General features: G+C 43.1%; 1 protein-coding gene across 1 annotated transcript in view; it reads right to left on the bottom strand.

Annotated features, from left to right (window-relative positions):
- The window catches only part of LOC103193679 (mitochondrial amidoxime-reducing component 1-like), a 42,804-nt gene extending 32,808 nt beyond the window's left edge, over positions 1-9,996 (bottom strand). The window contains exons 1-2 of the mRNA XM_042780431.1: positions 9,710-9,996; positions 5,346-5,519 (exon numbers count right to left, since the gene is read on the bottom strand). Of these exons, the coding sequence (XP_042636365.1) occupies positions 5,346-5,519; positions 9,710-9,996 (461 nt within the window). The remainder of the gene's footprint in view (positions 1-5,345; positions 5,520-9,709) is intronic.
- Positions 9,997-13,574: the final 3,578 nt, after the last annotated feature.

The raw sequence follows: 13,574 nt of genomic DNA, 5'->3' as shown, positions 1-13,574 counted from the left end.
AAAAAAAAAAAAAAACTAAACTAAACTTGTTGATGTTGAATAGATTTTGACTCAGAGCAACTCTATAGAACAGAGTAGAATGGCCCCATTGGGTCCAAAGCTGCAATCTTTACAGAAGCAGACTGCCCGATCTATCTCCTGCAGAGTGGCTGGTGGGTTCAATTTACCAAGCTTTCAGTTAGCAGTTGAACACTTCACCAGTGTGCCACCAGGGCTCCTCCAAAGGACTATAAACCCACACACAGACCCACTGCCAAGGGGTCATTCCAACTCATAGTGACCCTATGGGATAGAGTAGGACTGGCCCATGGGTTTTCCAATGCTATAATCTTTAGAAGCAGATTGTCCCACCTTTCTCCTGTAGAGATATAGTTCAAATCTACCAACCTTTCCACTAGCAGCCAAGTGTTTTAACTAGTGCACTACAAATGCTCCTTCAAAAGACTGTAACCCACCAACCCAAATGCATTGCCATCAAGTTAATTCTGATTCATAGTAACTCTACAGGACAGTCAAACTACCCTACAGGGTTTCCAAGGCTGTAGATCTTTATGCCAGCTAACTGCCTCTTCTTCATTGGAGTGGCTGGTCAGTTCGAACTGCCAACCTTTTGGTTAGCAAATGCCTTAATCACTGTGCCACCAGAGCTTCTCAAAGGACTATAGGGAGGACCAGATTTTGCAGTATTTATAAATTCACCTTATTTTCTTCTGGAGGAAAACAAGATAAACATATAATTACTGCAAATCTGGTTCACTCAGACAGAAACCAGAAATTTCTATTAACAGGACTGACTATACTTTGATAGCTTAAGGATAATAAAACTTGATACAGTTAATGTATGTGAAAATGTTCTCCAAATCTAAAATATTACAGATAACAATACTAATCTAAGTATTGGTTTGATTCCTAGTAATAACCCTGTGGAGTCTCCAATTAACTCATATGGTTAGTTTGCTCAGCTGTTTAACCAAAAGGTTGGTAGTTCGAGTCTACTCAGAAACTTCTTGGAAGAAAGGCCTGCAATCTACTTCTGAAAACTCAACCATGAAAACTGTATGGAGCACAGTTCTACTCTGACACACATACACCATGATTCATAATCAACTCAACAGCAACTGGTTTAGGTTTTTGTTATTATTATTATTACTACTATTATTTACATACTTCTGTAGGATTTGAAGTTTCCCCTGCCCAAGTCATAAGTTGTACGCTGGATAATTTGAGAGTTATATGTAATTTACTGCTGTGCAGAGGGAAAAGAAATGTTCTCGTATAGGCCATTGTTTTCCACAGTGCAGGACCAGTATCACTGCAGGCACTGAGATGACTATAGATGGCGCCTGGGCACAGCATTGACAGTGGATTACAGACGGGGAAAGTGGTTCTCTGAACCAGGGAGAAAACTCAATTTAGTACTAATAGCTCCTTAATGTCTATCAAGACTAGATAATAACCCTTAACAATGATTACTTTGTTATCTTTCTAACAAAAAAAGAATAGGCACTGAGATCTTTATAGGCAATAGTTTCTAGCTAGAATTTGATAACATTTTATTTAAAGTGTATCATTTGGAGACAGCTATGAAGGTCTTCCCCCTTTTAGTGTCTTTCTCCATTGGGACCTGGACTAGCGAATCATCTCATCTCCCCAGCCAAACCCTTACAGCCCTAGTCCAGTGCTTTTCCTAGCCAATTTTCTAGGACGGTGGGAAGAAAGCCACCTACAGTCCTTAGGGCTTTTAAAAAAACAAACCAAACTCACTGCCATTGAGTTGATTCTGACTCATAGTGACCCTCCATTGGGTTTCCAAGGCTGTAAAGCTTCATGGAAATAGATCACCCCATCTTCCTTCCATGGAGCGCTAGTGGGCTTGAACCGCTGACCTTCTGGTTAGCACTCAAATGCCTTGACCACTACACTACCAGAGCTCCTTAGGCCTTTAGTTGGCAGTTATTATCCTTACTGAGTTTGCCTCTCTTTTGGGTTATTAAACAATCATAAACATCTTCCCTCTTAGCCTGACACTTATTTCCTTTGCACCCTCCACGTGTGGGTCCTGGGTTCACAAACTCCAGAATCTGAGACCTTTGAATGGACAGATTTTGTCCCCTGTGTGTGTTCTTCTTACTCCTCCCTACACTTGTTCTGAGTTCTGAGCAGCCTTCACTGTGTCGTTGGGCCCAGCCTTCCACTGACACACTGTATCAAAAAGTCCAAGAAAACAAAACAAAACAAATCCCAAATGCTCCTAAAATGTTTCACAAAAATAACATAGGCATGGTCTGAGGCTGTTTACCTGAATAATTCATCTAAAGGTCTTAACACTCTCTATCAGTTAGTGGCTGGTGTGGTCTGTAAGAAAATCAAGCAACAACCTCAACCATGAAAACAGCTGTACTGGCTGTGATCACAACATTTTGAAGATGAGGGTCCTGGCGACTCGTCAGTAACTTTTAGGAAACTGTGGACTGAGGTTACAAGTGCTTCACAAACAATGGTCTGAGCACCTAATGGAAACTTAGTCCCCAATGGGCCTTGTGATCATTGCCATAAGAATCTACTCCGCATACTTCTGCAGCATGTGTAAGCCTTCTTCTTCTGCAATTTCCAAATACAACCTTGTTTAGTCTTTGAGACACAGACGAAAAAGTCTGTATAGGACCATGAAAAATAAGAAAAGTTTCCACATTTTTCCAAATGAATTAAAAATTAAATGAAAACAAAAAAATTACAAGAAAATATAGGTAAATATCAAACCATGGCAAACAAACATGAAGCAGGGTATGGACAAACAAACATGAAATACAAATTGGCAATAAGCATATGAAAAGGTTTACCCCATTCGAGCAAAAATGAAAATTAAACCAAGATATCATTTTTGCCCATAAAAATGACAAAATGATTTTAAACATCATAATTAGACAACAACTAGATAGATAGGTTCATAAACTGGTATAACCATTCTATAAAACAATTCAGCATCATAAATCAAAGTCTATAGAATTCATACCCTTATTTTTAGCAAAATCGCAGATGGAACTTTTGCCCCTAAGGAAACAAAAATAAGACATACGAACAAAGATTTATGCCCAGATATTCATCACATTATTCTTCATTCCTGGAAAAATTGAAAACAAGCCAAAATACTAATAGTAGGGGACAGTAGAGAATATTCACAAAACAAAATATTACATCAACCTTAAAAATGGTATTTTTGAGGATTTTCTGACAATATGAAAAAATGTTCAACATATGGACTTAAGTATGTATACAGTATTCAAGGTTTTTTTTTTTTTTCTTCTTCTTTTTTGGCATTATTTCAATTTGGTTTAAAAGTATTAGCCATATGTTGTTGTGTTGTGTTGTTATGTGCCGTCGAGTCAAACCCGACCCATAGCGACCGCTCCTTGGGTTTCCAAGGCAGTATCAATACGGAAGTAACCTTCCTTCCGAGGGGTGGCTGGTGGGTTTGAACTGCCAGCCGTCTGGTTAGCAGGCAAGTGTCTTAGCCACTATGCTACCAGAGCTCCTATTAGCCATATAGACTGGAAAAATACATGCCAAAATATGAATTGCAGTTATCTAAGATGATTTTTTTTCCTCAGTATTTTCCATTTTCTCAATAATGAATGTGTATTACTTTTATAAATTAAAATTAAAATATACAATGCTTAAAACTCTAAGGTATTTTCTAAATTACACTGATAATTCATTTTATGAACTTTGGTGGGGGTTAAATTTTTTACATAATTTATCTCTTATGATAAGCTATGGACTACATATAACATTCACATTGCATCTTCATTCAAAATGCAGAAACTGTAACAAGAATATAATTTGACCAAACTTTAATTTTCCCACAGTGGAATGAAAACTCAAACCTAGACAAGATTTCTTAGAAGCAAGCATTTTTTTCTAGAATAATTTCTGCCCCACACACCTTCAGATGTTGAGGAAGATGCCTCTGTACAGTGTCTTAGTGGCTGACTCTTGACTCTATCTATGATACAGTTGGATGGACAGGCGGGCATCTGCAGGCTCACTCTTCCTGGCTACAGCTGTTGTTTTCTATTCCTGAATTGTCTTTCCTCAGAATTAAATATTACAGGTCACATGGGCATTTCTAACTCAAGTTGGGAAGGTATGCAGTCCTTCCAGACATAATTGGGAAAATCCTGTGGTAACCCACAGATCTAATCTTACCTCTTTCAGGACATTTCCTGCAATCATTCCCACCCTGGTTTTGTCCTTTATCCTTTGGTGAAATTATGAGTGGGAAAAAATCTCAAATAAACACATTGAATTCACAGTTTCCACTTCTGTTCAATTCTGACATCAGCTGCAAGGAAGCACTTCTTCCTCCAGAGCCAGTTCAGGGTTCTCAAGTTAAAGGGCACACACTACCAAGTCTGCCCAATACACCAGCCAGGATCTCAGAAGTCCTAAGGCCCCATCAGTCACCATTCTGGCTACAAATTTGTGGTTTTCCCACTACCCCTTCTGGACACCAATCGCAAGCTCAGGGGACCCCCAGGCCCTCTTTCTTCCAACCTGCTGACTCTCATTGCTCTCTCAGGTCTAATAATTCACCAGAATGACTCACAGAACTCATGGAAAGCACTATACTTACAGTTTTATTACACAAAAAGGATACACATGAAGAGACACATGAGACAAGGTCTGGGAGAGTTCCCAATATGGAGCTTCCATGTTCTAGAAAGGGGTGCACTGCCCACTTGCATGGATGTCTTTCACCAACCAGTGAGCCCATGGAGCCTTTATTGGCTTCAACACAAAGTTATGATTGGGGTCTCACTGCATAGGTATGGTTGGTTGATTCATGCCCCTCTCCCTGAGGTCAGCTGATATCAGACCACACAGTGGTCTATCTGGCTAGATTCCTTAGCACAAACTCTTAAGTGTGGTCTGGAGGCCTAGATAACAAAAAGCACCGCAATTACTCAGGAAATTCCAAGCGGTTAGGGTTTATCTCTCAAGAACCAAGGGCAAAGACCAAATTACTTTGGGTAAAGTTAAATTCTTTACCCCCAGATTATTTTTCTCTTGCTGACACGTCAATATGCTTTTGTTCTCATGGTTTTCTAATTAAGACTTTTACATCCTTCATGGTCAAAAAAACATAAGCTTCTGAAGCTACTTTGCCATGGTCTATCTTTTAGATCTTCTTCATGATGCTGAGGAGTTGGCCCTGCATATAACATTTTCACACACACACACACAATTGATAAGGTTTCCCAGGATTCTCTCTATATTTCATGCTTTTGAAATAAATATCCATGGAAGTCATCCAGGCTCAAGCCTGCCCTTTCCTCTTTCCTTACCTGCACTTGTGCACTGCATTTGTGGTGGGTGCTTTGATGGGCAGCTGTAGGTCCTTTGTGTAGGCTGCACTGAGGGTCAGGGAGTCTCCATCACAGGTCAAGGAAATCAGGACCAGGCGAGGTTCCTGCCGAGCTGTAACCATGTTCCCTTCCTTGTTGATCACAAGCCAAAACCTGCAATTTCAAAACGCAGTATTTGTGTGCACCAACATGACAGGCAGCCAATCTTGGTGGGAGTTTCAGTGACACACTGTCTGTCATTTTTGGTTTCCTCTTTCTAAGCCTGGTGTGTGTGTTTGTTTGTCTGTCTGAGTTTTTCATGAACATCAACTTGGCAGCACCGCAAGCCTGAGTGTAGCAGTTAACTTCAAAAAGGGTAAATAATCACTCAAGCATCTGACATTTAATATCTGCAGAACATTTTGAGCTCCATGATGCACAGAAATCAAAGACATTAATTATATTTTCATTACAATTGCTGGGAAACTTGATCACTCTCATTAAAAATGCCCCAAGGAAATGACAATGATCTACTTCTCAAAAAGATGTAAGGGTACAAAGAAGCAAGATGCCTGGCACACAGTAGGCTCAGGTCAACTGAAACAGCAAGGCATTTTTCTTGCATTATTCACAGAGCATTAAGTTCAGCTGAAAAGCAAAGGACATTTAAACCTTGCCAAATTCACCCTTCCTCTTTAAAGGTATGCCTGACCCAAGCCATAGGTATTTTCAATAGCCTTTTATGCATTTGAGGACTCGGCAAGGAATAAGGAAGCCCACAGAAGAACTGATGCATTTGAATTGCAGTGTTGGTGAAGAATACTGGATGTACCATGGACTGCCAGAAGAACGATCCAGTCTGTCTTGGCAGAAATGCAACCTGAATGCTCCTTAGAAGCAAGAATGGCCACACTTTGTCTCTCATACTTTGGACATGTTGTCAGAGGGACCAGTTCTTGGAGAAGGATATCATGCTTGGTAAAGGACAGGGTCAGCAAAAAAGGAGAAAACACTCAAACGAGATGGACAGACACAGTGGCTGCAACAATAGGCTCAAACATAGCAACAATTGTGAAAAAGGTACAAGGCACAGTGTGTTGTTCTGCTGTACATAGGGCTGCTAATCAAAACTGACTTGAGGACACCTAATAATTTTAAAATAATGTTTAACTAACTTAGGTTGGGCAATCTACTTCCATAGTGATACTGCTTTGGCAGTGATTTTGGTAACTTAGATTAAACATTAAATTAATATGAACAAAATATTATTAATATTAATATAAGAAATCAATAGTAATTTATTCTGGGCTGTGGGTTCGGCACATTTGCTACAAGGTCTATTGTTAATCTGGACAATATTTTTTCTGGCTCAGAACTCTTGCTCTTCAGGTACTTCCCAGAAAGAGAGATAAATGGAGAAATGAGAGTACTAGAAAGAAGAGTTTCCAGAAAAATAGCATTTCGGGAATAGAACACAATTGTGTAGCTTACATTTCAGCTACTAGGAAGCTAAACATATGGAGGCTTTTTGGTAATCTCAATCTACGCAGGATCAAATGATTGCAATTATACAAGTGAGTTTGTGCTTTAGGGATACACAGATAAAAAGGAAAAAGTGCAGCAGTTACTTTAAGGCTTTAAAGAATAGGTCTAGCATCACCCCCCAGAAGTCCCCCAACTGAGTTACTCAGCTATCCGAGAAAATAAGTTATCTCTTTGCTTAGTGTGGCACTCTGGTGATAGAGTGGTGAAAGGATTCAAAAGGTCCGAACCTACCCCACCAGCTGTTCTGTGGGAGAAAGATGAGGCACTCTGCTTCCATAAAGATTTACAGCCATGGATACCCTCTGGGCAGTTCTACTTTGTCCTATAACATCACTACGAGTTAGAAGGGACTCTTAGGCAGTGGGTTTGTTTGTTTGTTTTCTCGGTTTTGCTTAAGGTAAGCCCTTTCTCTGACTTCCCTTTTATCAGCCTTTCATCCTGGACACATAGACAGAGCCCTGCCCTGCCCCAAATTCTTCATACCAGGACAAGAACATTATCTTTGTAGTAATAATGGCAGACTGATCTGGTGGCATAGTGCCTAAGGCACTTGACTGCTAACCAGAAGGCTGGTGGTTCAAACCCACCAGCCACTCCTCAGAAGGAAGACTGGGCAATCTACCTCTGTAGAGATATCACCTAGGAAACCCAAGAAGAGGTTGCTATGAGTCGGATCGACTCGACGGCAGTGAGTTTTTGGGTTTTTTTTTTTTTGATCCTTCTAAATGCAATTCTGATCATGTGACTTCCTCATTCAAAAACCCTCCATGGCTCCTTCTGCTTTGGGGTAAAACCTTAACTCTTAAGCAAGGCTTAAGAGCAAGCCTGCTTCCCCAGCCCCTCTCACCTCCCCACAGGTCACATGTGCCAGCCTTTGTTACAGCCCAGCATACCTTGTTCTCTCAAGCCCAGTCTCCTTGTCCACCTTACTCCCTGTCTAGAACCGATTTGCCTAGAAAGTTCACAAACATTTTTCGAATCTCTGTTCAAGCTGTTACCTACTCTATGAAGTCCTTCCTGATCACCTGGGGCAGCTTACAGGCCTTGCTCCTCAGTGCTCTGTGGCACACGTCCCTCCCAAGTCAGTTGGCACATTGGATTGTAAGCCTTTTTTGCTTCTCTTATGCACTTTCTGACAATGTGATGATAAAAACAAGTAATTTAGCATTGTTGTTGTCGTTAGTTGCCTTTGAGTCCTTCATGGCAACCCCATGTGTGCAGAGTGGAACTGCACCACAGGGTTTTCAAGGCTGTAACTGTTCAAAAGCAGATTGCCAGACCTTACTTCTGAGGTACCTCTGGGTGAGTTTGAACCTCCAACCTTTTGGTTTGCAGTAGAGTGCTTAACCATTTTTGCCACCCAGGAACTTGTGTCTGATATAAATGCCATCTCATATTATTACTAGTTATGATACGAGTTCAATACATGGTGAGTTGATATAATGAAATTACAATGCCCTTTGCCTCCAGAGCCAGCACAACAAATTCAACAAATTCCACCATGCTTTAGAGTCCATTCGACAAAGTGTGAATGATCTAGCTTTCTTGGCTTCCTTCCTGAGGGAAAGGGGTATAGCTCACCTTTCCACTAATTCATGAATTGCCTTCTCTCTGGGAAAAGTCACAGCCCCCACCAGTCCTGTGCATTTTTTTTTTTTTTTGCTGAACCTGTGAGGGCTGGTCTGGGAGGAAGGGGTTTGGAACGCAGTCTTACAATGAGGTCTGAAGTCAAACCCAGAAAAGGATAAGGCTACTCACTCTGGGGTTTTGCAAATTTCTCTGAATCACAGGAATCCACACAACTGTGATTACCCATACCAAAAACCACCAAACTCACTGCTATAGAGTTGTAACTGACCCAGAGCAACCCCTCCTTGGGTTTCTGAGGCAGTATCATCACTATGGAAGTAGATTGCCCAATCTTCCTTCCAAGGAGTGGATGTTGAGTTTGAACCTCCATACGCTTCTGGTTAGCAGTCAAATGCTTTAGACACTGACATCTGAGAGCATTAATAAAAATCAGTATTTCCTGTGCACAAGCGTGCTAAAGAAAACAAGAGTCCCAGTTCCACTGCTGAGCGACTCTGAACCTCAGTTCGTCACCCATAAATGAACAATTGAGCAAATTAGGGAAAATAATAGAGACAATCACACTTTTACATCGTTGTCAAAAAAAAAAAAAATATATATATAACACAATATTTACTAATTCAGAGCTTATCACATGTACACTTTAGTGATATCAATTACATTAATCGTGTTGTTCAACCCGTTTCCCTTGGCAAATTTCTATCACCATAACCAGAAAATCAGTACAATCACCCTTAATAAGCTGTAAAAAGGTACAAAACTGCTATTATTATTGTGTGCTGGGCCTTGGCGGCCTCTCTTTGAGGTGTGGATTCTGCTGCTCCAGTTTCCTCAAGTTCTCAACGGTCATTAAAAATAAAGTAATGGGGAGCAATCCCTTGAGAGTTTGCTCCCTACTTTAGACAGAGCTTAACAAGATTGCAGCGCACTGGCAAACACCTGTAGCCTGATACACATCTTCTCAGAAGCGCAAGGTATGACAGGGCCCCTGGGAAATACACCCACCTCTGGAAAGCTGATCGAGTCACAGAGCGCTGCTCAGTGTGCTGGGGCCCCCGAGGTCTGCCCTCTGAGAGCTACGACCCTTTTTCCTCTCTTTCCCTACGCAGCTGGCTCCCAAGTTCTTGTAAGAAGACACAAGAACCTGATCTCGGGCTCTGCAGACCTCCCACGGGCGCGTCCTTGTCCCAGACCCAAACCGTTCTGCCCACTGGCCGGGGCCATCGTACCTGTCCCGCAGGTGGCCTCTGCGCAGCCCCATGGCTGTGCACTCGGCCGCGCTCACCGACACCCCCTTGCAAGATTTGACCGGGTAGATCCAGAGCTGCGCCACAGTGCCCACACGCTGCAGCCGCTTGCGCCACCCACGTCTCGCCCGGCGAAAGGCCACGGCCCCCAGCGCCATGGCGGCCAGTCCCAGAACTACGACCCCGAGCCACCTGGGCCTAGGCTGCTCAGGCAGGCGCGTCGCGGGGAGACCGAGGTGCGGCAGCGCCGACGAACCGGCGGCGCCCATGGCAGAGCGCTGCGGTGTGGCGGGAGCTGTGGCCTGCACCTTGAGGAGAGTGCACCAGGCAGGAGCAGGCGGACGCCCGGGGGCAGGGAGCGGGGTGGGGCCCTGCGCCAGAGCTCACGGAGAGGACTGCTAGGTATCCCTTCCGGGCCGACTCGGAGTTTCGTGTCCTACTGTTTAGCAGGCCCCTGGGCGCTTGAGGTGCCCAACCTCAGCCTCCACCCGGCCTTCACCCCACTGCCTCCTTCACCTCCCGCCGTCACTGCAAGTGACCACTTCATGTATTTGTGAGCTAGTTTATTTGGCCGAAAACAGGCAAAAAACAAAATTTGCATTACAAAGGAGCATGATTTGGAAATTAGTAATTGAATGAGGGTCGGTACAGCCTCGCCAAGTGTGGAACTTTCCGTGATCCCCTTGCCCTGAAGTGACGATGCTCTAGGTTGTGGGCCTCGGAGGCAGAGTGGGACGATTAAGCGCTGGAGCCGCGAGATGGGTCTCTGGCTGTAGCTCAGAGGCGCAGTGGATGGAGAGCGCCCTCTACAGGGCTGGCGACACGATGCGCGCCTCCTGCCAGAAAACCTCGGAGCTGGAGTCTCATTCTTAAGTGAGTCAGTCAGCTAGAAAGGCTGACTCAAGGTCCAGAGGCTTCCTTGGGTTAGGAGCGAATGTCGCCAGCCGTGCAGGCGCTGACCTCAGCTACTGGTCACTTTCAGATCATGCCGTGTTTCAAGCAACAAGATCAAATAGGAGGTGTGTGCCTTCTGATCTTGTTTGCTGTGCCGGGCACTATTGCAGGTCACACAGTGCAGGACTGAAGAGGGCAAGACCCGCCAGAGCCCTCCACGCAAATGTCTTGCATCAGAGAATGGCAGGATCCTGACGAGAGGGAACTCTCTTTCCCTAGCTAGCAGTCCACTCTAGGGCCCTTTAGTGCTCAGGAATGATCGATCTGTCCTTGAACATTGCTCCTCATCATAAATTCTTAGGTGTAAATAGATACTATCTGTCCTACTTTTTTCCTCTTGCAACCCCAGGTCACTTTCATCCTCTCCTCATTCCTGGAAACCCCAGTGCTTGTGTTGGGAGTACTGAGGGTAGTGTTGCCCCGGCTGCTGGGATACACAAATGTTTTCATTTTTTCTAAGAATGAGCTGGAAGGAGAAGGGACTTGGAAACATTGAGCATCCCTGAAAGAGATGTTAACTGATGGTGATGTATGTCACTGAGAGTAAAGAGCAACACAACACAGGCCAGGAGCTCTGGAGTCCCCATCAGAGGCACTAGAATTTGCATATTTTTATATACCTCCCTGTGGTAGTTAAGATTGTGTGTCAGCTTGGCTGGGCCTGGTTTTGAGTGGCTGGGCAGCTGGATGTAGTATTCCCCATGGTGATATTGAGAATCAACTCTATGGTGGAATCTACTGGAGCAGCTTAGTAGCTGCCTTAGGGATGTCTGATTCCAGTGTATATTGAGAAGCGTTGAGCAAGGTCTACAGCTTTTGGCACACTTGAGTCCTGCATCTAGCCTGCCATGTTGTCTGCCAATCTTGGGACTCTTAATGGACTTGAATCAATAGCCTGCCATGTGGTTTGGTAATATCTAGACTGTACCTTTTTACTTGTCGACCTTGGGTTTGTCACTTAGACAGCCAGCAGCTGAAGAAAGCCTCCAGCTTCAGTGGGCTGGGAGTAAGAGGCAGAGCTGAACCTCAAGGTCAAGGGCCCCTAGAGCTGGCACTTTGAACTCCAACTTCCAGCCTCCAAAATAGTAAGAAAATAAACTCCTGTTTGTTAAAACCACCAATTTGTGGTATTTCCTATTAGAGCAGCATGAAGTAACCAAAATGCTCTCTCCCCAACTTCTGCAAAAGAAAAAGGGAAAATTTGTTTCTTTATTTTAGTGGTTGACTTTCAAGTAAGTATGATTTTTAAGTTTCATTACTTCCAAAATGTACCCAGGGATATAGCTGACTCACCACTTTTACCTTACAGGGTGCTAGGAATGGAGGTTCATTTTAGTCCCAGCATCCACCAAGGGAAAACAGAGAAGAAAGGAACTGCTGCCCCTCATTGGCTGTTGGAAAGTATCCCCACAGTTACTGGCTATCATGCCCCAGACCCACCATCTGTGTGACCCAAATCCATGATCCCTCCCCTCCCCCACCCTCAGCCATAGAAGGTAATGTTTATGGGGCCAGATTGTGTCCCTGGAGGGAAACTCTCTGTTAGGCAATCAAAGTAAAGAAAAATAAGGAGTGACTGAGGTTCTAATATATAATAAGAAGAACTCTGGGAGCAGACCATAAATTTAAAAATTGTCTTTAAAAAGAATTGTGATTCACATTTATTAATAATAAACAAATCACTAAATTGTAAGTGGGTTAATTCATATTATTTCAGTGAGTGTTGCTGGTTAAAGAGCCCTGCTGGCATAATGGTTAAGAGCTCAGCTAGTAACCAAAAGCTCATCAGTTTGAACCCACCAGCTGCTCTGTGGGAGAATGATGTGACAATCTGCTTCCATGTAACAGTTCTATTCTGTTCTATAGGGTCACTATGAGTCAGAATCGACTCAACGGCACATAACGGTAGCAACATTGTTGGTTGGTCATATCAAAGTAGTGAATTTCACTTTGCTACAAAAAAAATTATTTGCGCCCATAAAATTATGTTCATGCTCCCTCCTAGCCCCAATTCTAAACATTCCATTCTCTTTTAAATTCCATTCTCTTCATTATCCTACATATTTGGAATTCCAGGTGGTGTATTTGACAGTTACACAAAATTTATTTTTATGTGGCTTAGAAAAGGCAAAATCTAGTATTAAAAAAATCTCTAAAATAATTTGTATAATCAACAACAGCCCTTATTCCATGATGGTGGTGGTGGTGGTGGAGGGGGAGAAGCCCACATAAGTAAAAGGCCAACAGGACTCAATAGCTATATAAACCCATTGCCATCAAGTCTACTCCAATTCATCCCAACCCCATGTGTGTCAAAGTAGAACTGTGCTCCATAGAATAGTTAATGGCTATAATCTTATGGAAAGGAGTTCTGGTGGTGTAGTGGATAAGGCATTTGGCTGCTAACCAGAAGGTTGGCAGTTCAAACCCACCAGCTGCTCCACAGAAGGAAGATGAGACGATCTACTTCCATAAAGATTTACAGCCTCAGAAACCCAATGGGGGTCGGTATGAATCAGAATTGACTCCATGGCAGCAAGTTTGTTTTTTGTTTTATAATCTTATGGAAGTAAATTGCCAGGCCTTTTTTCTGAGCTGTCTGTGGGTGGATTGAAACCACCAACCCTTCTGTTAGTAGTCAAGCACAAACCATTTGCACCATCTGGGGAAGCCTAAGTAGCCATGTAAAGGCTGATTAATAGCAATTTATGAGTTTGTTGACATGTAAAGGTGCAAGAGGAAACAATGACCTGTTGTTTTCCATTTCTTAAAAAAACATGCATCCCAGGTGTATAGTAGAGCTGACAAGGGGCAAGGTTATGGTCATTGCTTGGTCACAGCCAGCTACCCAGAGGGACTGAGTAGTTGATCCTGCAGGCTTGGGACCATAGTC

Source organism: Orycteropus afer, unplaced genomic scaffold (assembly GCF_000298275.1).
Source record: "Orycteropus afer afer isolate SDZICR_OR568_19922 unplaced genomic scaffold, OryAfe1.0 scaffold00039, whole genome shotgun sequence".
Lineage (NCBI taxonomy): Eukaryota > Metazoa > Chordata > Mammalia > Tubulidentata > Orycteropodidae > Orycteropus > Orycteropus afer.
Note: the sequence above shows the minus strand (reverse complement) of the source record. Positions and strands in the feature narration are given on the sequence as shown.